General features: G+C 40.6%; 1 protein-coding gene across 3 annotated transcripts; it reads right to left on the reverse strand.

Moving 5' to 3' along the window:
* Positions 1–388: 388 nt before the first annotated feature.
* On the reverse strand, positions 389–22,600 carry ST3GAL5 (ST3 beta-galactoside alpha-2,3-sialyltransferase 5). 3 transcript variants are annotated; one of them, XM_053941518.1, is made up of 7 exons: positions 22,522–22,600; positions 11,636–11,747; positions 10,062–10,176; positions 7,809–8,152; positions 6,224–6,410; positions 4,181–4,339; positions 389–2,999 (listed from the first exon to the last, which is right to left on the reverse strand). In XM_053941518.1, the coding sequence occupies exons 1-7, from the start codon at positions 22,598–22,600 to the stop codon at positions 2,736–2,738; spliced, it is 1,260 nt and encodes a 419-aa protein (XP_053797493.1). In that variant the 3' UTR covers positions 389–2,735. The 3 variants fall into 3 exon arrangements, with proteins under 3 accessions (XP_053797493.1, XP_053797494.1, XP_053797495.1); XM_053941519.1 differs by having other exon boundaries at positions 10,068–10,176; positions 22,522–22,599; XM_053941520.1 differs by lacking the exon at positions 22,522–22,600 and having other exon boundaries at positions 11,626–11,747.
* Positions 22,601–23,364: the final 764 nt, after the last annotated feature.

The following is a 23,364-nucleotide window of genomic DNA, read 5'->3' on the forward strand; positions in this document are numbered from 1 at the left end:
ACACAGAGCTTTGCTCTTATCTCACTTTCAGCAAGGCTGAGGCACAGATCAGAAGCTGCAGTGTTTACACCATTGTAGGAAACACACACCTGATTTTAAGGCCAATGCTATAACCCAGTCCAAAATATTCTCATCCACATTAACTTCAAAATCTTGGAAGCCCACAATTTGGTCAGTGTTGAGAGGGTTTCTCTCTTCCAAGAGCCAGACAGATAATTCTAGTGACAGGCATTAAAAAGGCATAAACAAACAGGGAAAAAGTTACCAGCTACCATCTCCCCTGTTTCAGGGTATGTGGGATTGCATCAAGACTTCCAACTGAATCAGCAAGAATGCAAAATCCTTAATAAAGTAGGGAGAACAAATGGCAAACTGAGTGACAAATACATAAATAGAAAGTGGTTTCATCAGTTTATTGCTTTTTGCTGCCATTTCACGGAGTATCGAGTCTGCACAGACTACCATGGAGAACAAGGTTTTATCACAAGCCATAAAACAGGTAGGAAATCTAATCCTATATCCACACAATTTGCAAATTTGACAGTAAATACAGCATTTCCAAAAAGCTATTGGCATTTACATTAATCAACTGATTATTTTTAAGTTGCTGAACAAAATGAAGTGGTGAAGGGACCACATGCTCAGAAACACAGACTTCTGGTGTATTCAAAATCCTCCCAGCACACACATTCTGAAATCTTCCAAAATTTCATCAATACTTAAAGAAATTAACATATTCTGCTTCCATTTTAAATACCAGGAGAAAATAGTTACCACATTTTAATATATTAACTAAAGGACTATTTGTATAAAACTCTTCACACATGAAATATTTTTAAATTAAATAATATAATATACTTACCAAAAAAGACTAGAAATTTATTGCTAATATAAAAACTAATGCTTTTCATGGAAGAGGAGGCTAGATTAATATTATTGCTATGAACACAGACAGTGCCAGAAACAAGAATTCCTGATTTTCAAATTTGTTCAGCCCGCAGAATTGACTTTAAAGGACCGGCAGACGTGTGGGGCTTAGGAAAGATGAGGTTCACAACTTTCTTCAGTTATGCTTTATGATCTGATGTCCTTTTATTCCCTCTCAGTATAACAGTGAGCATCAGTCTGCTGCTTCTACATTCTAACATTATCATTCAGTAGATCACCTCTCCATGGAATAAAACCCCAAAACACAACCACACTAATCTTGCATTTCCACATGAATATTTTTAAAATTTGGAACTACAGCTTCATTCATATCTTTGTCCATAACAAAGAAAAGTGGCAACATTCACCATGTGAAGCACAAATTTTCTAGGCCAACCTTTGATTGATTTGCTGACAAGCTTCCACTGCCAAAGGAAGCTTTTTTCTCATACTGTAGATTGAGTAACACCACTCCTCAGTGCAAACAGCCATACCTGATACTCTACTAATAACAAAAATATAAACATAAAAACCTGCTTACAGATCTGCACAGCCCAGTGCCTTTGCAGTGCACTGATTTCCACTCCCATGAACATATAACTTTCCTTTCTCTTTTTGTTTTTAAAATTTGCTGTTTTCAGCAGTTATCTACCTTGTTACTAGAGTGTGCTACTTTCTCAAAGTGATTTTCTTCTTAACTTATACACTCACCCAATTACTGACCTGGGGAAAACCAACAACTCTACCTCTCCGATTAAATAGTCAATACTGGACTTCACAAGGGTTATCAGCATTGCAAACTATTAAGGTGACAATATCTATAATTAATTACTTAAGGATCATAAAATTAACCAGTGGAAATTGTAACCTAGTCATAGATTTTAAAATTGCTAAATTATTGATACAAACTAGTGTTTTATAAAACCAGCAATTCACAAGTCACTCAAAAAATAAATTTTAAAAAAGGTGCAGATTTTGTATTAATGCCACTTCTTTAATTGGGGTAGCTGAACTTCTGCTGCAAATCATCTAGTTAGAAATATTTAGGCAGGTCTTCAGGAATGGAAATGACAAATGACCTGGTTTGGGTTAAAGCCTCCTACTGGCTAAATCCTCTTCTAGAGTGCCCTGGGCCCAAATGTGCTTCACAAAACAGGATTCTAACCCAAAACATGAATACATCAATGGTTTTAATACCAATCATGAACATCAAAGTACTTACTACTCAGTTGTTGTCACAATAATTCCTTTAACTCCACTCCTACGTTTGTCCTTCACCCCCAAAAAAATGTATCAGTAAAAGATTATAAATATTTGAGGAGTAAATGCAATGCTCAAGTTCAAGACATGCAAGACTTGAGAAGCATATGCCTTTCTTTTCATGGCATGCATGAAAAGGAGTCAAGATACCAAGAACTGGATCAACAAAGACAGCAGACCAGGGAAAAATAACTCTTGCAGACTCTGTTAGACAATTCAGGCCAGCCACATGTGTTCCATATACATTTGAAAACAAAAAACCTGCTTTTATTCAGACAACTTAAAATATTAAATACTTTAAATGGATGTCTTTCAACACAGAGTTGAATTTATGAGATATTTACATATCTACTCACAGAAATGTGCAAAGTAAAGTCTCACAGGAAAATTAATTTAAAAGTCCGACAACTTGAACACAAAATTAAAAAAGGCAGCAGGGATTCCATGTCCATTTCATGTACACTTTAAAGAGTTAAAGACAGGGAAAGGGTTGATCCAGCTGAACCTCTGGAAATTTAACAAATCCTATCTATGCTGCAAGTTGGTCACTAGCTGTCTTTGCTGCAGAATTCACAGTGTATCCCTCCAGTCAGGTCTTTGACAATTTTTTCTTTGATCAGTTTTTGCAGGAATTTTGTTTCACTTGTCACATTGTGCATAGTTTGTTCTTTCATGGCAGCCATGCAGAGGTTGTTGTAATAGTGCAAAGGTGTGCTGGGCTGATCCAGGTCATATCCAAATCCTGCTAAGCTCACTTCATCACATAAATGTGTGGCCAGAACAACTGCTGTGACCCCAATTGTAGGTACATTCTAAAAAGGGAGAAAAGTGAAATTTGCTCAGTTCAAACATATTGTCCTTTACCAGGTTTATAAACACTTTACATAATTTAATAACTTTGTCTATTCCCTCTCCTCATTTAAAACTGAAATCAATTAAAACTACAACTAAAAATCAATTCAATGATCAATTAAAACTAACAACTCCAGGGCAAAATACCAATACAATTTAAGTATTTGGCTTTTGGCTGTCAACACTAATTTTTTTTCCTGTGAAGGCAAGATGCCCTATCACTGTGTAGTTAAATTGCAAGTGAACATTCACTTCAAACAGTAAAACAACCCCTGACAGAGAGCTAAACTTGACCTTTCTTGATGTACACTTATTTAAGTCTTGAGCAACAACAGGCTCTCCCAACAGTATTCTTCACAATATGACTTTTCACTGAACAACATGTGAAAGAGGCAAATATACTACAGTAACATTAAGACAGTCAGCTTGGTGTATTATGTTATTTTAATAAATAAATGTGAGAAAATCCTTCAAATATTTGTGCAATAATCTTAAGTGCTTTTACATTTTGGTAAAAAGATGGTGGTTACTCAGTATTTTTTGTAGTTCAAGAGAAGTAGTGATATGCAATTTCTCAAACATGCAATTAAAGTAACAAAAATGCAGTGTATAATTAAACCAGGCAATTCATCCCTCTGTACCATTGCTAGAGCAAAGGACATGGAGGGAGGAAATGCCCATCAGCTGCTACTGAGCATTCTCTGGCATACACAGCAATTCCAGCAGCTGGAAGGCTGCTTCACACTGGCCTGGTTTCCAGGCTCTCTCTGCTTTCCCTGCAGCTGGAGACATCTGGCTACAGCTGATGGCTGGTTTAGCTTAACAGGGCTGTTTTTAACAGGCTTAACATACATCAAATGCATTTTTTTAAACACTGGAATGAGTTTATGTCTCACTGCATCTGAATGCCATTTCATGTCAGCATATCCAGGCAAAATACCTCATCTAAAAAGGTGAGCTGAAATCTTTGATTTTGCACAGGAAAATACAGAAGTCTTTTGAAGGCACATTTAATTTCCCTATTACCTGAGACCAGCTCTAAAACTGCATAGAGAAAGTAAAAAGCCCAAAACTTTTTCAGTTTCTAATTTTGTTTACCTTGTATTTTACTATCTCCTTTAGGTGAAAGGAAACTTCTTACCTTATCCCAACCCCAGAATTTTGATCGAGGCTCAGGAAACTGTAAAATGTCCAAAGCTGTCTCTTTGATAATGACTGGATTCAGAATCCGAAACTGCTTTGGTGTGAAAGGAATTTTCTCAGCAACCTGCTTCCAAAAGAAGAGTCGCACCCACAGATGCTAAGAGAAATAAAAAATCTAGTTCAGAGGGAAACTCTGAGACAAACATAGCATACAAGTTACAGAATTCACCAGTGACCCTGAAAAATTTAGCAAACAGTTTATAACTAAGGTGGTTTGGAAATATCAGTGTACAGATCAAATGACTGACCCAAAAGAGGAAAAACCTTCAAAGTATCTAGAATTGCAGAGAGGACAGCAGAAGGAATAGCTGTTTATTCTGAATATTTGACTGCACTTTGTGTTTATCAGTCAACATATTCACCAGCACAGCTGAGCAGGCAACAGTATTTAAAGAAATGGGGAAGGGAAGCACAGCTTCCCACCCACAAACATTAACCAGGGATTCTGAAGCAAGCACCGGATTTAAAACAATTGTGCTCAAGCTCTGAAGTGAAGAGCTGTTGTTTGACAGCATGCACCTAGTGAGAAATGCAACCCTTCAGAAGAGCATTCACACAGGACTCAGAAACCCAGACTCTGATCTCATGCCACTGCAGTCAGTTAGATGCCTGCTAATGGAAGAAGAAATACTACAGATTCACACAGATTCTACAAGGTTTTCAATGAAATGGGCAACATTAGGCAATTGATAAAACTGATACAGCTCCAACACAGACCTGTATTTTTTAAAATGGGTTTTAAGGAACAACAGCTTGAACTGATCAAATACAGGTTGCAGTGCTCTCATTTTCCCAACCATGCTTTGGATCAGTTTACTTCAGTACCAGTGCCTGAACAGAGAGCTAAGCCAACTGACAGCTGAGTATTTGAAAGAAGTAGGGTTGCAGTTCACAGAATCACAGAGCTGCTGAAGTTAGACAGGGCCTGTGGAGATCACAAGGTCCAACTACCCTGGCTCAAGCAGACACCTCAAGCCAGATGCTCAGGACCATGTCTAGATGATTTTAAGAAAGATGTCCATGGACATTCAACTTGACACGTTCCCTCGTGTCCTATCACTGGGCACCACCAAAAAGAGCCTGGCTCCATCCTCTTTGCACCCTCCCCTCAGATATTTACGTACATTAATAAGATTTCCCCCCCCCCAAGCCTTTTCTTCTCCAGGCTAAACACTCCCAGCTCTATCAGTCTTTCTTCATGGTAGAGATGCTCCAGTCCCTTAACCATCTTCCTGACCCTTCAGTGTAGTAGTAGGCAGTCATGGTCAAGAATAAATAGACCTTCTCATATTGTAAAATACACAGAATTAAGAAAGGAATTTGGAGTACCTAAACTAGCAGAGATCAAACTGTTAAAAGACTTGACAGGCTGCCTTCTAAATCTCTCTCAGTAATTTTTACTTGCTGAAATTATCTGCTTGCAGATTAAAAGAAGTGGAAGCCACCAACTCGCATTAATTTGGAAACATCAAACCCTTAGGAATCTCAGCTCCTTAGGAATGTCTGCACTTCTGTAAATGTTTAGTGAAAAATAAGCAACCTCATAATTTAGGAACCGCAGACAAATGTTCAATGACACAGTAATTCCATGTATGCCCATTATAACAGTACAGACTTTAGCTGCTAGAAAAATGGACTAGCATTCAGAAACCTAATTTCTATTTTGGGCTCTGCAGATTTGTTCAAGTCACTTAAACTGAATGTGAAATGAATTCCACTTCAGCAAACACTCAGTATGTCACGTAGCCTGGTGCAAACCACCAATATCTCCACAAAAAAAGAAGTGTTACTGTCAGCATGGGGCTTCAACACAAATGCTGGTCCAACTGTAACTAGGAGACAGAGCAAAAAAAAACCCACAAGGTTATATAAAAGATGCTCAGCATGATAAGCCAGGAAGTAACAGATCAATCAGCTTCTTTAAGCATTAGAAAACAAAACAAACAAAAATACAGGTACGTGAGACTGTCACATTACATACCAAGGTTTCATTTTTTACCATGGCTTGAAGCCAATTGAAATCAACTCCTTTAAACAGAACAGCCACAAACAAACTTGCAGGGGGATACTCGTGCTCAGAAAGGGGGGCTCCTTCAGGGTAAGTCATCCGTATTGTTGTTTTGTTACCAACATGATCTGTGTAGCCTTGAACTGGTGCATCATTTAACCTGGGGGAAAAGAAACCCACAATGGAGAGGTATTAAATAAACAGGCTAAAATCTCATTAAAATATCAGACACTAAGCAAAAACTTGTTATTTGGCCCAGAGGTTTTGAACAGAACAGACTACGGTGTTTTCTCACAACCCCCATGTTCTTGCCTCATGCACTCTTCCAGCCCTTTTATCTCTGGGAGGAAGCCAATTCTATTTCTAGATTAAATGGCACAAGTGCAGAACTTGGGAAAGAAAAGCTTGAAGAGTAAAGTGATTTAAGACAGCATTGCAGAACTTCATATCTCTTGCTTTGTGTCAACTCAAAGAGGCTTAGAAGTGGAAGAGGAAGAAAACACACAGAAAGTTGCCTGTGTTATCCTTTTCATACATATATATTTATATATACACATACACTCACAAGTATTCCACACAAAAAATAATTCAAATTATCCCTCCAATGCAATGTAATGCATCCTGTGGGTTTATATCATTTCCAGCTCACCAAAAACTTCAGATGCTGGCACACTGCTGGCAAGAATGGCATCATCTCCCTCCATGAGTTCTGCAGAATAGCTCAAGTCCTGCAAACTTTTCTACATCAACAGAAAAATCACCTTCATCGTGCCAGCCCTAATTTCAGAGGACAGCTAATGCAAGTTCTCTGCCCCTCCACATGCTAACAAGGTTTGTTTACCTTTGAATAAGGGCTATTGATTCAATGAAATATTCCCTTAAGATGAGCAAGCCTCAGTTTACAAAACAAGTTGGGAAAATGCTGGTATTAATTTTATTTATGACTTTACATGATTCAAAACAAGGTTGTTCAAACTGTAATGTTCAGAGGGCACAAATATAGAGCATGTAATTCAGATGTCAGAGATCATATCAATCACAGAAAACAGTCAATGACCTCATAAAGATAAGGGAAGATAAGTGTGCTATAAAGTGTGTAAGCAAACTGTGTACTGAAACACCAATTAATTTTTATTGTGTTTGAAATAACTGTCATAAAAAAATCTTTCAAATAAGCATTCAAACTAGCCATGGGGAAAAAAGCAGAAGCGAGCCCCTAAGTCCTGAAGTTTAAGATTTGAAAGCTTTAAAATGTGAAGGGATAAACCCAGTACTGTCTACTTGTCTAAGATGTCACTAGTTTGTCTAGTTTCTGCCCATGTGATTTTTGTACCTAAAGTCCACAAATGATTATACTGAATTCCTTTCCTGTAAACATGACAGTTTATTTTGCTCATAAGACTTCAAATTCCACCAAGTCCCAAGCAAATTTATCAAAAGCACTTTCAGAAACAGTCTTATAAGTTGCATCAATGTTGGAGATATTTTCCCCTTAAAAAACAATGCTGGCTCAAAGTAATGATGAAGTAGTTGGACTCCTTAAATGGAAAGGACATACCTTATAACAATATCAAACTGATTCAATAAGTGACCCAGCTCTGATCCATGAAGAATTCCACCACTACCAACAACAACACAGCGCTTACAGTGCTTTGACTTCAAATCTTCTGGTAAATCATGCTCAGGTAAGAGTTCAAGGAGATCTTTAAGTTTATCAGAGAACTTGCGAAATCCAAATGGAGGTTCATATTTAAATAAAGCTTCATCTTCATTCATATTTTTCCTTACAAAGGGAGATAAGTCCATGCTGTATTTCTCTGCAAACAGCTTCCTCATCTCTTTCTTCACATAAGAAGGTCGGCACTGCTCCTGCAATGCGGCGCTGGTGAATTGCTGTGCCCTCTGAAACAAAACACACAGGATTCAGCCAGGAAATCCAGCTGCACAAAGTCCTCAAAATGTGGGCCACCAGCTGACCACCAACAGTTTAGCAAACACAGGGGTTATAAAAAAAGCTTCAGTGTGGAAGTACAACAATTTTAGAGCATTTACTCAGATGTAGATATGAGCCAGTGCACAGTGAAAACCTGCAGAGGAATTCCTCTTCACTCAATCACTTAAATCTAGACATGAGGTTTTCTAAAGAATATATTAGGCTAGTAGAAGTGCTAAGTGAAAATGAGCCATTTGTACCACCATTTGCAACACCAAATAAAAAAAACCCTTCACATACCTCTACCTATCTAATTTAGCAGCAAGTGGAATTCCACTCTGCTCAACTGCATGACCTGAGTTCTGCTCTGAGTTTCCACCAGAGATACATTCATACAGAGATACATTGGGTAAAAGTTCTGTGCAACAACAGCTGGACTCACTCATCAGAATGAAAGAACACTTCTTCCATAAATATTGCTAAAGTGCTAATGACTAAAATGACTTTAAAAGGAATGCCAGGTGGGGATGTTTTGGGGCTTCTCTCAAAGACTAGTCACCAAAATAAGAGACTGTAGTTCCATATTGCATAAAAATATTAAAGTGACAGAAAAAACTACACATTGATCCATCTCATAATAAAACCAAACACTATTAGTGTACATTTTTAGAAATCTGTAGTGGCAAGCTGGTATCTGATGTAAAAAAAGAAACAGCAAAGGTTCCTCCACTGTAATTAAAAAAAAAATCCATGAGCAAACACAGGGGTCAGAGGCACAAGATTCAAATCTACTGTTAATTTAGTTCTCCTCTACTGTTAAGGAACAATAGTGTGTATCTGAAGGAGCACGGAGGGAAGTTCTGCTGCTGGTTTTTTTTTTACCAAGATTAACCTACAGAACTCCCTCTTCCATCATTATGAAGGTTTCTGCATAAACACCACACTAGGCAAAGCATGACTGAGCAGCTTCACAATGTACTTTTTGAGATAGAAATAAACACAGTCCATGAAGCCTTCAGGTTTGCTTGGTTTAATGTGTTTGTTCTTCAGAATCAGGAATGTTACTGAAAAAATAAATAAGTCAAATGAGAAAAAAAGGGAAGGCAAAGAGGCTCAGAAGGGGAAAGATAGGCACTGAAGATGATGGCAAGTGGGGGAGGATGCACATGCAGTAATGCTAAGATTAGACTGTCTTAAGGCAGGGTTTCTGCTGGAAGTTGCCCTTTAGCACTGAGACATTCAAAGACAGAGATGTAACAGCCTTAAGCCGGGTAAGTTCTGTTATAAAGTGCAAATAGGATAAATAGCAAAGGCTTTAATGGTGTCTGTTACACCTCTTTAAAAGCTGCATGCAAAACTGTAGCTAAAGTAAGTAGCTGCTACCTTGAATGAATAAATGAAATAATAGCAGTACCCTCTTGGACATTTGCCCTGCAATTCCAAAAACACCTGAGCAACTACAAGACAAAGCAGATGGGGAAACTGGCTTAGGTGAAAAAAAAAAAAAAAAAAAAAAAGCCCTTTTGTTTAATATGTTACTTTTGGGTGTTTTTAATGTTATTTTTCATTTGCATCAATCTTCTGATCACCAGTGTCAACTGCACTGACAAAATGGGATGACGATATGTCCATTTCAAATTTTAAAGCCACAGTTATCTAATTTTACCCCTAAAAACTCAGTTTCTCTATGTGCTTCTGCTGTCATTTTACAAGAACTAAAACCAGAATGTCTGTGGAATAAAACGAGGCAAAATATACTTCTGCTCAATAGATCATTTCAGCATTTTAGTTCTTTGTTGTAGAGCCCTCTAAGTCTTGTATTGTCAATTAATAACTTATTTTTAAGCCAAGTGGGAAAAAAAAGCCAAAAATACCAACCCTTACACGATCGAGGTCCACATACGGCGTTTTTGTTCTGTCACATTCCTCAGGGTCAAGATGTAATTTGAGGATATAAAGGAAGCACCCTCCAACCACAAACAGTGCAAGAACTCTAAAAACCAACAGAACAGTGAGGGGTAAGAGAGAAAAACAACAAAAAAAATTCTGATGTTCAATCAACTATTAAAGCAATATTTTAAAGCAAATTTAAGACAGTTGAACTTTATGTGAATACATGCATTTGAATCAAACAAAATAAAACCCCCTTTTGCTTTGTTCACTTCCAGTCTTGTATAACTCTTCAAATTTATCTGCACAAAAGTATGATCACCTATAGATGCCTAGATAAGGGAAATGCCTGCCTCATATACTTTAAATGCATATCTGATGAGTCAAACAGTTTTCCTCAATAATGAAACTACTAATTTCTCATTCCAAAAGAATATCACTGTTGATATCCAAAAAGTCACTTAGCTCATTTCATGTTATATCCATCTGTAGAATATTTATATCATTATTTGGTTAAAGTTGTGGTTGTTGCTCAAGTATGTAGTTTGAGCTGTCTTATTGATTTTCATTTCCTATTGCTTCCTAAGGATTGGACATTTGTTTAAATGTCTTTAAAAATGTACAAGTTATTAAGTCCCCAATGCTTCTTGAAACTCTTTCAGATAAAGTTAATACAAATTTCCAATTTTTTTTTTTAAAGCTTGTACTATATGAACTCAGAGATGCAATCCCAGCACTCAGTGTGCAGTACAGGCTGCAAACAAGGTGACCACTGGAAAAGCAGGACTGCTTTCACATCTCACTTAACTAAATTACATTTTCCACTGATAGGTGATCTAAGAGCTTCATTAGCATGTTAGGCAGCAACCCCTGGAGATCAGCCAACAGGCAGAAAGCAGGAGATTCACAGCTGACAAACGAGGCTGGTTTTCCTCCAGGAGTTTATCAAGTATCCCCAGATTCAGCTGGGGTTGCACCACTCCGGTTATATCCACCTGGGTATGTAACAGTTTGTCTTTGGGTTTTTTAGCTTTAAGACCTAAAAATTCACATGACCTCACAGTAGTGAATGTTTTAGGTATAAAATATGGTCCTGGATCTATGTGTGCACACACTCTTTAATTCCAATTTGATGTCAAGCTACAAACAATAGAGTAAGGTTTTTGATGTAGCATTCCAGAAGTCTTCATAACAAAATAACTATATGAAAATACCTCCCCAGGATACCCACTCAACATCTACTGGCCTTCCATTCCCTCAGTTATCAGACTGTACAGAAGTCTCAGCATTGTTATTTATCTGCATACAAAAAGGATTGGAAATAGTTGTGAGTGAAGTACTAGGATCTCACTTTGTCTTGGGAAGACAGGTACTACAACAAGTTATCCTGGGCTCCTCAAAATGTTTTCTGTGTCCCACGGAAAGCTGTGTGCTTAACCCTCCATTCACAGCCTGTGGTAACCCCATGCCTTGATTTCTGCATCCATTTTGCAATTGCCCAGGCTGGGGGTGGAACAACTGTCCTCTGTGTAGCTGTGACAATGACACTTACTTGCGAGTACCTTTTAAAAACCAGCTTGGTCTTCTCATCTTCACGTGCAGCCACCTTACACCATTGCACAGGAGGTGAATGATCACTTTCCAGCTTCACAGAGTTATTGTCACTCAGCATTGCTGTAAAAAAGAAAGAAAAAGTGATCATAACTTCTGCTGAATTGAAGAAAAGGTCACAGGATACCCATGGAGTGACAACTTTATTTTTCAGTGAAGACTGCAATTCTTAGTTATGGTTCCAGGAATACTGAATTGCTCCTGAGCTCCTTGTGATCGAGAACTCACTCATTTCAGCTGCATCACCAAAACATGATTCTAAAAATGTTGCCAGGTCTTTGCATTCTTCATAAGCCTGAAGTCTAGCAATTTCTGATTACAGCATTTACTGTCAAGTACTTTTGTTTAATCTGATCAAACAATCTAAACAATATGCTCAGGGTATGCAGGATCCCTGACTCAAAATCAAATCCCTGTGCTATGCCCCCCCTTAGGCTTCAAGGATGCTCTCAGCATACAAAACCCATACAAGCCATCCTCAAAACAGGAGCTCATCTTTCAAATCATCTCCCCAATTTCCCCAAGGCCAAGCAAACCTATCTCATCATCACTGCTCTGAATCTACCACTGACCTCTTCAGCAGCCCCAACAACATGGGCAGCAACTTCAACAGCAGGCACCAGAGAGGGTGTGGAGGCAATTTCTTCCTGGCCCACTGCAGGACCAAGAGGCTGCCAGCACCAGGGAAGCATGGCTCCCTGCATGGAACATTGGGGAACCCAGCAGGACAGCACAGTACTCCCTCACAGATGGGCAGGGCACTGATCCTTAGCTGACAAGAAGCAACCTTGCTGCTCCCACACTTTCTATCAGCATGCTCCAATATTCACTTTGGGAAGAAAAACACAGGCTGGCACATCTTCTCCCCGGCTGCTGCCAGTAACCAAAGATGTGCGAATGGAATCCCCATGGAGAACCCACCTGTATGAGCCTGCTGGTTTTCCCAGGGAGAAGGAACACAGGCAAGGGTTTTTCCTGTCCTCCTCACCCAAAGCAGCCTCCCTTTGATCAGCCAACCATGGAAAGGTGCAACCTGCTCCTCCACAGGGGAGGATTTCAGCCCTGCTCCTTCCTTTGATCTCAGTGTTTGACCCTCTGTGCTCTCCACTGCAAAGGTGTTCACCTCTTTTGTTCTCCTGCCAAGAGTTCTGTCACAAGAACGTCTAAAAAAGAGCAAGACTAAGGGAAGGCTTTTCTCTAGGGATGATCTTCCTCATTTTCTTTTCCACCTCTTTTTATTGCTTATGGTGATATGACCCATTTGAACCAGCCTATACAGCCACTTGAAAACACTGCTTGATTGGACAAACAACTGATGTTCTTAAACACCAGGATGAAGGAGCTGAGGAGACAGAAGTACCCCTCCAGATATCAAATCCAGACCACTGCAATTTCAAGGGTATCTAATTCAGAAGATGACTCAAAGTCAGTCTCTTTGCACAGAGAGAAATTATTACTGATAATCACAGTAGAAGGTCAAATGCCAAAAAAACCTGTGAAGGTGGGACAGAGATAAAGATTAACAATAGCATCTGAAGCCCTTTGAAGAGCAGGCTACAGTCAAGTCATGCTTTCAAGGTCACGTGCAAATGATTGCAACCCACAAAACAGAGCAAGGCAGGAAAACCCTAATGGTTGTTGCCAGCAGAAAAATTCTGTTTGACTTACCTCAAACCTAAGTAACTTGGTTATTATGGCATCACTAAGAACCTCAAATTCCCCACCCAATTATTTACTAATTGCATAGACTCTGAGCTGTCACACCCATTTGCTGACCTTTGTTACAGCCCCTTTGAGATGTGAAAGCACTTTAAAATCTGAAGTCAGTACCATCATGAAAAGGGTAAACTTGTCTTGAAAAAGGGTAAACATTAATTTAAGGGCTAAGTTCTATCCCCCCACAATTCTAGAAGTTAAGCTGGAAATCAAATCCAGCTCTCATCTACCACACAACCTGTCAGGACACAGGCCAAAACAGCAGGTCACAGGGAACCTATGAAGCCTTAATAGCTCCTCATTTTCACAGAGCAACACCTCATCTTTACTGCCTGCATCTACTGGTGCAAAACTGGGTGTTGACACCACCACCCCAGTCATCCACATCAGTTTCCTCTCAGCTACTGTTGGCAGCAAATCCTTCAAGTTCACATGGGTAAAAATGCCAAAACATTTGTTACAAGGACCATATCCCAGGGTCAGTTATGGATCACCAACTTGAACTGCTCTACCTTGAGACGTTCAGTGTCAACCCAGCAGGACTGGTACTGTCGCCTTTACAACACACATCCTTCCTGCCACACTACACACAGAAGTCAGCTCAGCAGCTCTCATCCAGTACCTGGACACTAACACAGCTTCGAGGTGGCAGCTATCCACAGGAACCACACTGTCAGGATGCACAGGGAGCAGCCCCAGTTCATGGAGCAACACCACACCAGCACACAACAGGAGCTGTGACCAGAGGATGCTGCAGAGAGTAAACACAGCCTGGGGACCATGTGAAAGCTCCAGGACTGCTCCACATAGAACAGACAGGACATTCCATCAGATCACCTCAGAGGAGACTGCCTCACACCAGCACAAACAGAGGCACTCAGCACTGTTTGGGAAAGGGATGGGATCACTCACCAATGGCTCACAGCAGGGACGTGACCACTGAAAGCTGCTACAGCACAAAACAAGGCAGCAATTACATCTGTCAGCCCCACAGATCTCCACAAACACAGCTGGGGAGAAGCATAAAATGGGACCTTTTTAAAAATGAGAAAGCAGGAAACAAGCTTTACCTATTTTCACTAGAGAACAATACAGGTATTAATTCTTTCTCAGGTAAACATAAAAAGTTAACTTGATCACAGTCCATAGGAACCTAGGTCAGAATGGATTTTGCATAAAAGAATCAGTCAAACTTGGTACCAGCCTGCAAGAGATCTGAAAGATAAAGAAGGAACTGAAGAGGTGGAGGGTGATGAACACAGAAGGGAATCAAACAGAAATGCAAGACTGCAATAAGCTAGTGCTATCAGAAAATGATCCCTGCCTCTGAGCAAAATAAATTTCAGTCGTTCCCTCCTTCACTCATCCTGGATGTGCAAAAAGAAACAATGAAACAGAGAATTTAATTAATCACTTCAACACATCCTTTCCGAGTCCAACTCTTAGTATGCACAATGATTTTTTTTTTGTTATATAAGCAAGTAAGTGACATAATGTCAGTTTTCATTTCCTTTGCAACAGTTTACTTCAGTTTGACTTTTGTCAGTTATGATCATGACAGATTATTCCTTTCTTAAACAAGTCAATATATATAGACCAATACAGAAGTCAAAATGCATCTGTCCAGCACAGCAATATTTTTTAATTACTCAGAGTTGGATCCTGCACTCTTATTCAAGAGAATGAGCCCTTTCACTGGCTGGAAGGTGATGGAAGGGGCTGGAAGCCCTCTCACTGGTGCAAGAGTGCTAAAAAGAGCAAAGTGGCAGTAACAAGCACCTTAAGAGTGCACCTTTCCCACAGTCCTCCTGAATTAAAATCTCTGAGTTTATAGAGAGAACCAGAACAGTCGAGATCCCAGGAGGACCAAAGAGATGCTGCATACAAAGACCATTACATTCTTTCAGGAAGGGGCCCTGCTACAGTTGTTTTGAGAGCCATAAATGCAAATGTCTCAATTTGTGTACAAAACACAGCTCAGTAGTGCTGGGTAGTACGACCACATTTTGCATTGACATTTCTATAGTTACTCATTGTGCAATTAGTAAGGACTCAAGGGATTTAAATTTGTTTCATCTAATGAACTTAAGTGATCTGTGCAAAGCTGCTACTAAGGCTAAATTGTCCATTAATACAATCTACTCCAAAGCTTTTTGTGGTGTTATTCTTTTCACCATGATTTACTTTTGTCTCATTGTTATTCTTATGTAGACAAGATTTCCACACTTGGAGTATTTCAGAAGCAATTCATTTAAGCCTTCAGGAAGTCTTTTCATGTGGGAATGCTAAAAGCTAAAAAGCAGCATGTATCATGTTGTACATAACCACTGCCACACCCTGGAAAATGCATTTCAGCACCTGGATTTACCCAAAGACAAAGCCAAGGTCTCTCAGCAGGCATGGGGACAGGAGCAGACAGCCTGCATATGAGTGCAGGATGATGCACACACCTGCATCCTCACCACGCTCCCATCAAGCCCGCAAAACCACAACCACACACAGGTGATGCCTCCAGTTAAACTTTCCCCTCTCACAGTACCACCAGAAGCAGTGGGAACACCCAGTTTTACAAGGCAGTCAATAGCAAGGTCTTGCTGCACAAAGCAGCCTTTGAAGTTCGTGTAACAAGATGAAGAAGCTTGCAGGGGAAAGCTCCCAGAAAATGAAACCCGAAAGTCACGCTTAGGTAAAGGAATTACAAATCACAAATGGTGGGGCTCCTGCAGGCATTGAAACAGAAGCTAAAATTAGTGCAAAAATACCCTAAAGCCATGTGCTCACACATAAACTACTTGAACATATTTCCAAAATCAGTAAAGGATAAGAGAAAGCTACTTGGTTTTGAGCAACACTACTTTCAAAAGAGAAGCACAAAGTTGAAAAGCAGAGAAGGTGTTTTTACACAAAAAAACTTGAGCAAGGCACTTTTTATTGAGATATGGTTATTATTAAGAAATTAATTCTGTATGAATTTCCTGTTCTGTGGCTTTTAAACAAGACAAAAAAGTCCCACAGATATACCACAAAACTTTATGCAAGAAGTTAGAAGAGAATAACTAAGAAAACTTAAACTAACTACACATTAGTTTTGGACACATTTAGAGAAGACAGATGGCAAAAACCTGACAACTCCAACATTAATGTCTGTGGCTACTTGCAAGAGTTGGGCCCATGAAAAGATTACACATTTCAATCTATCCTCATTATTGACCAAATAGACAAGTTATTAATTTTAATTAAGGTTTTCAAAACTGATACAATATTTTAAGATGATGTTATTAACTTAGGTCAAAACATGAAAAACAGTTTAGTTACATTTACAGTTAGGATTGATTTTGTGTGCTTCCACAGGACTGAAATTCACAGCAATCAAAATGTAAGGGCTGAGACATTAAAAAAGGGAATGAAAGGAATGATTAATTAGGTGGCAAATTTTTGGTTTATGCTTCAAAGCCAGTCACTAAGCAGAGACTCTCAGATAATAACCAAGAACATGAAAAATTTAAAATTCTTCATCTTCTGTTCTACTTTAAGACCATCATTACAAAACTGATTCAAAAATCAGTATAAAATTCTCCCAATTCCTTCCTACATCCATCCCACAATCTGTTCAATTCTCCTTAATGGGCAAACCAGTCTTGATTCAGGGAATTTTGAAGTAATAGGATTTTTGTCAATGAATACAACTGCTAATCATCAATTCTAATTTTGGAAAGAACAAAGTAACTGATGAGTAAACACTGTCTCTTACCAACTTACCTACTGTGGCATAGGAGGCCCACAAATCCCCAAAGGTGTCCCTGCTCAGGGACTCTCTCTCCCGAGTCTCCTTATCAAAACATGATTCCTTCAGATCCTTCCCATGCTTTCAAACATCATCATCTCTTCATTGGAAACAATTAACCATAAACAAGAAATTTCACAAATAACCTCTATCTGTTTACATAAAACATGACAGACAAATCTTCTTAAGCCAAGAGTGGATCAAGCCTCATCCCAGTAACAATTAGGTGGGAGAAGGGTACTGCAAAGAAAAAAATGCTGAAGCTAAGGAGAGTTACTTGTGCACCCCATTGTACACAAAGGACTCCACAGCTACAAGTGTTGTACAGTTAAACTGCTGTCTTACAACTGCAATCCAAGGTATTTTTATCCATCCAAAACACAGAGTATTTCTTAATACAAAAACAATTTGGAAACGTATTCTCTTGTGACATGAAGAATTTGTTATTACAAAACAACCAATCTGGAAAATAAAAGAACATCCTCTAGCAAGAGGCACTCCAGAAACTGCAGTGTAGTAAAGGACTGCCTGGCTTTCATGGAATCACAGGATCATCCTGTTCCAACCCCCTGCCATGGGCAGGGACACGTCCCACTATCCCAGGTTGCTCCAAGCCCCTTCCAAGCTGGCCTTGGACACTTCCAGGGATGGGGCAGCCACCATTTCTCTGGGCAACCTGTGCCAGAGCCTCACCACCAGTGTTAATTCTTCTTCCTAATACCAGTCTAAACCTGCCCTCTGTCAGTTTAAAGTCATTCCCACTTGCCCTGTCACTCTGTCAAAAGACCAGGTCATGTCCAGCCTCTCATCCACCAGCACCCCCAAGTCCTTTTCCTCAGGGCTAATCTCAATCCATTCTCTGCTCAGCCTGGATTTGTACTTGGGATTGCCCTGTCACAGGTGCAGCACCTTGATGGACTTCATGAGGTTAACTTTCCAATCCAAAATTTTCAGCTGAATTTTAAACACAGGTTTAACAGATCAAGAAAGCTAACAACCTGCCCGCATGTTGAAATTGGATTTAAAATCTATACAAGGAAAGTAAAAAGCCTTTCATCTGGATGGCCTCATTTGCCCATAGTGACAAAATACTCAGGAAAAGTGGGGAAAGAAGAACAACAGACAAGTTATCCCAAAGGAATTGCGTCTGATTGGAAAATCTCCTTCTATGACATAATAAATGCTGAAATACCTTCTTAAAGGATTTTTTGTTCAATAGTGCATGACGAAAATCCTTTAAAACCACAAGTGTGAGAAAAAATTCCAGTGATATTAATGATCCAAGGGAGACTTACTAGGAACATGCTAAAGCATGAGAGACTTTTGTGTTATGATTTGTTGCAATATATTCACTCTTGGATGTTTATCTTCAAATAATTTCCTGCTCACCATCCTACCACTTCCTATCACAAGACATAATGAGACAGTATCGAGGGAGCTGTGGCAGATTGACATCTTCTCACCACAGGAAAAACGTGAAGCTAAATTAAAAAATTAGAGACTTACTGCCAATTATTTCTTCATCTCCCACTATATAAATCCCACAGCAAAGCTGGCACTTTAACATATTTAGACACTTGAGAAACTTTCCTTTAATATTATCAGCTTAGTGCCTACTACTATTGAATGAAAAAATCATTTGACATCTGTTTTAATGAACAGAGTCAGTTATTTCAGTTAATTGAAGAATACATCTGTGACAGCAGAAAAAAGTTTAGCCCATGATATGGTTATAAGCACCTCCAACATGCATCTTACAAAATGAGCTTTGGCCAGAAAGGCCTTTTTATCAGACAATAAAAATTTAAAACAATGCTGTCTGTATGATCTGCGGTTCATTTGGTCAAGATCTGTCTCCTCAGAAATTGAGAACTTATTACTGAACCGTATTTGTGTGGATACAATTGATAAAAAATGAAACAAGGAGCAAATGAGAATTTCAGAGCAGTTGACAGAAACTCTCAAAGGCACCAACAGGATGACAGGTGAAAATTATTTTTCCTGAGCCAGGAACACCACAAAGCAACATTAGTGTCCTAGAGACATGATGATTTTTCTATCCTTGCCTTGTGACACTCTGCTTGTGTTTTCCTCTAATTGTTTAATGGGTCACTCCTACATCCTCTTTGCAACATCATCCAGCAACTCAAAGTCATAATTGTGTCTACTTGAGCACTCTTTTCCTTTAGGAAGGATACACATAGTTAGGCTACAATTTGCTGTTAACATTGGGTCATCCAGATAGAATATCAAAAGAAATGGTTTCAGCTCAAATATAGTCCAAATATCAGCTTAACTAGACATATTCAGAGTGTAATACCATCACTTCCTCTCAGCATCATTCACAGGAAGCTTTTTGGACATTAGCAGTCCAAAATAATCAAAACAGTCCTGCTAAAATAATATTATAGGGAAATAACTCTTACTGAGGTTCTAAATGACAGTTCAATGTTTAAAACAGGGATATTCTCTTAATTTCACATCTGTCTCAGCACCCTCTCTCTCTAGTCAAACTTTGCAGGCTTTTCTGTTAAACCTCTTTCAGCTGCTCTCAAGTGAGTAACAGAAAAAAAAAACGTAAAATATAAACACAAGAAACATCAACAAGATGTGCTTCAACACTTAAGTGGGCTGCTGATGCTTTGTGACAGACAAAAGCAGCATCTGAATATTGAATTTTTCTGATTCACAACGAACCACAAAAAGTCAGTGTCCCAGCCAAGCAGGAAGAAACAGGTAACCTAAAGTATTGCTGTTGTGAACAGTGTGCTATTAAAAAGTTACGTTTATTTCTTACAAGGGAAGCTTTTAGACCCTCTTGTCCCTTTTTCTTTTGGAGCAAATCCCAGTTTTCCCTTCCACGCTACTGGTGTAAGAAACAGTGGCTGCCTGCTCTGGATGTCCAGAGCCTGATGTCAGCCACTCCTCAGCATCTGCTGAAGCCCACAGACACGCACAGTGAATGAGCTGCAGCCTAACAGCAGGCAGCTGCTACCCCAAACCCCCCCTCTGCACTTCTCCCCTTTCTCATCCTCCTCCCCAGGCCCACAGATGCACACTTGAGGAAGCACTGCACAGCTCCAGCACGCAGAGGAGCAGCCACACAGCCAGGAAGGGAGGAAGAAAGCACAGTGCACCAGGACATCACCTGGTGTGAGCTCATCTTGCACAAGTGGAAGAGATTTCTGAGCCCCTACAAGGAAGCCAAAACAAATTAGGTCTTTCCCCTTACATGGGAAGTTTAAGGGAAGAAATCTTTCCTAAAAGAAATGGTCTGAAAAGGCAGGGCACAGCATTAATCTTTACTGGCCTAAGGAAACAGCAGACTTACACAGATGTTTCTGTGTAAGAATGCTTCATATGACATCTGAATTATGCAGCAGAATAGCACCAAACAACTGATGATTATGGAACAATGTCAATAATACAGCAGCATTTTTACTACACTATCATCTAACATTGCAAGACATGATGATAAAATCACACTTGAGCCTACACAAGCTAGAAAGGAGAAGTCAAAAGCCTCCCATAAAGAAAAGGCAAAAATTAAAATTGCAATACAGCAAAAAACATTGCTGTAAACAATTTTAATGCTTAAGTTCTGAACCTAAGATTTCAGGACCTAACAGGCTGCAGAGAGTGCTGATGGGATGGGTAAAGGAAGAGCCTCCCCAATGGAGAAGAGAGAGCTTGGCTTGTCCAGCTTTGCAAAACAAGAATTGAGAGTTTGTCCTTAGATACGCCAAACATGTAAACACCAGAGCCAAAACCAAACCTTTCAAACAAAAGCATAATGTTAGCACACAGGAAAAAGTGGACATAAACAAGGAGGGACTACAGGCAAAAGATTCCTGAACAGCAAAGGAATAGCCTTGCCATAGGAGTAATGGAAAATAACAGACTACACAAGTTTTAAGGAAGTCTTTAGCAATTTATGAATTACATTATCAGTGAGAGCTGCTTGTGACAGGGAAGATTCTTCCATGATTCTGAAGTTCTCTGTCCAGTTGGTTTTGAAGGACTGGGTGTGCCTGCTGGGGATGCTTTAACCTGTTCTGTTAGAGCAAGTTCCATTCAGAGTCACACGGAATTTGAAAATTACAACACGACAAGTTTGAATCATTATCTAAGTCTTTTTCAGTTATTTAGCCTTTACTACGACTTAGGAACTATTGAAGTCTTCCAGGGTCTCTTAATCTAAACAAACAACCTGCCCACCAAATGCTCCAACTTTGCAGCAGTCTTGGCATGTTTCGCATCTGATGAACCAAAAGGAAACAAAATTGAACATTTTTAGCCCATTCTCCTGAGTAAAAGGAAGTTTCTGCTACCACACTTTGTCTTCCAACATCCTGCTCCTAACTGCCTGTCAATCATTTGGCCAATCTGCTGGAACTCTACAGAAGGAAGGATGCTAAACCTCAAAAAGTTGCAGGAAACCAGAGGAGGGATGAGCTCATTTCTCATCATCCCCACAGAAGCAGACAATGCACCAAAATGCTTTTGTGCCCTAACTCTCCAGCTGCATTTTGACCTCTTAAAAGAAATTCCCTGAGTTTGGCTAGCAGAGTGCCTGGGAGATAGCTCAAGGTTTCCTGCTGCATGATCCAAAAGGGAGACAGTAACCTCACTGCAGCAGAACAGATGGAATAACACAGTCTGCATGGAAAACACCCCCTCTGAACTGAATCTGCATAGTTCCATTGTAAGCTGCAGCTTAAAAAGACGTATCTACTCCAGAAGCATAAAAGAGCACTTATCTCAATGAGTTTTCTTTAGAGAAATAATGAACATACATCTTTATCTGCCCTTCTCCTCAGAAGGAGACAAAGCCAGTCGTTTTCCACCACACAGCTGTTTATATCCAGTAATTTAAAAAACGTTTCCTAATTATTTCCCTAACTATAGAGAGCTGCAAAATAAACACCCCTCCTCTAGCAGCCTTATGGTTTGATCTTACCTACTGAAATAGAAAAAATAGATACAAAACAAATCTCAGCACAAAGCGGGGGAAAAAGGAAACTCTTTTTAGTGAGTAGCGCTGAAGCAAATAGAAAGGTTTTGGCAGTAACAGCAGAAGCCGTATCTGGTTTGCATTCACATCACTCCAAGCATGAAAAGACAGAATCCCTCACAGAACGCCTACCGGAACCCGCAGAGAAGCAGAAGCCTCTAAATTTTATTCCAAAGGAACAATTCGAGACAGCCGCAGCTAAGACATCCTCTCCCTCCAGCCCAAGGCAAACCACGACTTCCACCGCCCATCTCCTCCAGAACTCGCAGCCCCCACCTTCCCATCCCCGCTGTTCCCTGTCTGGAAGGGAGAGAGGGAGAGACCTGGAAGCTCCGGCTCTGGCGGTGGGGCACATCCTGCCGACTGCTCCAGCCCAAGCCCGCGGGCCCCGCGCCGCCGCATCGGCCTCGGCCGGCGCTGTGGCCGCTGCGGCGCCCGCGGTGCGGCCGGCGCGGTGCGGGCGGCGCTCGGCGGCCCCGGCGCTCTGAGGCGCGGGCGCGGCGGCCCCGCCGCAGGTAGCGGAGCCGGCGCGCGGCGGGGGCGGCACGTGGCGGCGCGCAGCCAATGGGGGCCGAGCGCGGCGCCGCGCGGGGGCGGGGGCGCCGCCCGCGCTGAGGGGATGCGGGAGGGCCGCGGCCCCTGCCCCGCCCCGCTCCGCCCCGCAGCTTCTGTGCGGTGGCGGTGTTACAAATAAGCGCTTTCTTCGCCTTTTTCCCCCCCTCGCAGTAAGTCGTGGGTTTGGGGATTTTCCCACACGCACGCACAGCCCCTAGCCAAGAGACCCGCGCCCGCCGCCCCTTCCTCATGTCCGCCGCCTCGTCTCGCTGCCGGTGCCTTCACTCGCCCTCTGTGGAAAAACGAGTTGATCCCCTCAAGTTACAGCGTTTGAACTGTTTTTATTGTGCCTTATACTCCCAGGAGCTTTGGTTCGTTGGGGCTTTCAGGCCTCTCCGCAGCTGTTTTAGGGAATCATCACTTTTGTGACCGGATGCGCCACAGAATGTGTAAAAAACCCAAAAAGTCTGATTTAGTTGTAGACTCGTGTAAGCGGCTGCTTGACTTGCAAGGGAGGGGAAACGACCTTGCAAACTCATCTGACCATGGCCTTAGAAGTCACAAGTTGCACCACGAAATAAAGAGCTGGAAAACCACTGGAGCGAGGAAGC

This window comes from Vidua chalybeata, chromosome 4 (genome assembly GCF_026979565.1).
Source record: "Vidua chalybeata isolate OUT-0048 chromosome 4, bVidCha1 merged haplotype, whole genome shotgun sequence".
Lineage (NCBI taxonomy): Eukaryota > Metazoa > Chordata > Aves > Passeriformes > Viduidae > Vidua > Vidua chalybeata.

Bases quoted from the DNA above. Each gene is read 5' to 3' on its own strand.
- ST3GAL5 (XM_053941518.1), bottom strand. From the start codon at position 22,600: ATGCGGCGGCGCGGGGCCCGCGGGCTTGGGCTGGAGCAGTCGGCAGGA. The intron at 10,177-11,635 runs GTACTCGCAAGT...GTTGGTTTTTAG, and splicing joins ACCAAGCTGGTTTTTAAAAG to AGTTCTTGCACTGTTTGTGG. The intron at 8,153-10,061 runs GTTGGTATTTTT...GTTTTGTTTCAG, and splicing joins TGGACCTCGATCGTGTAAGG to AGGGCACAGCAATTCACCAG.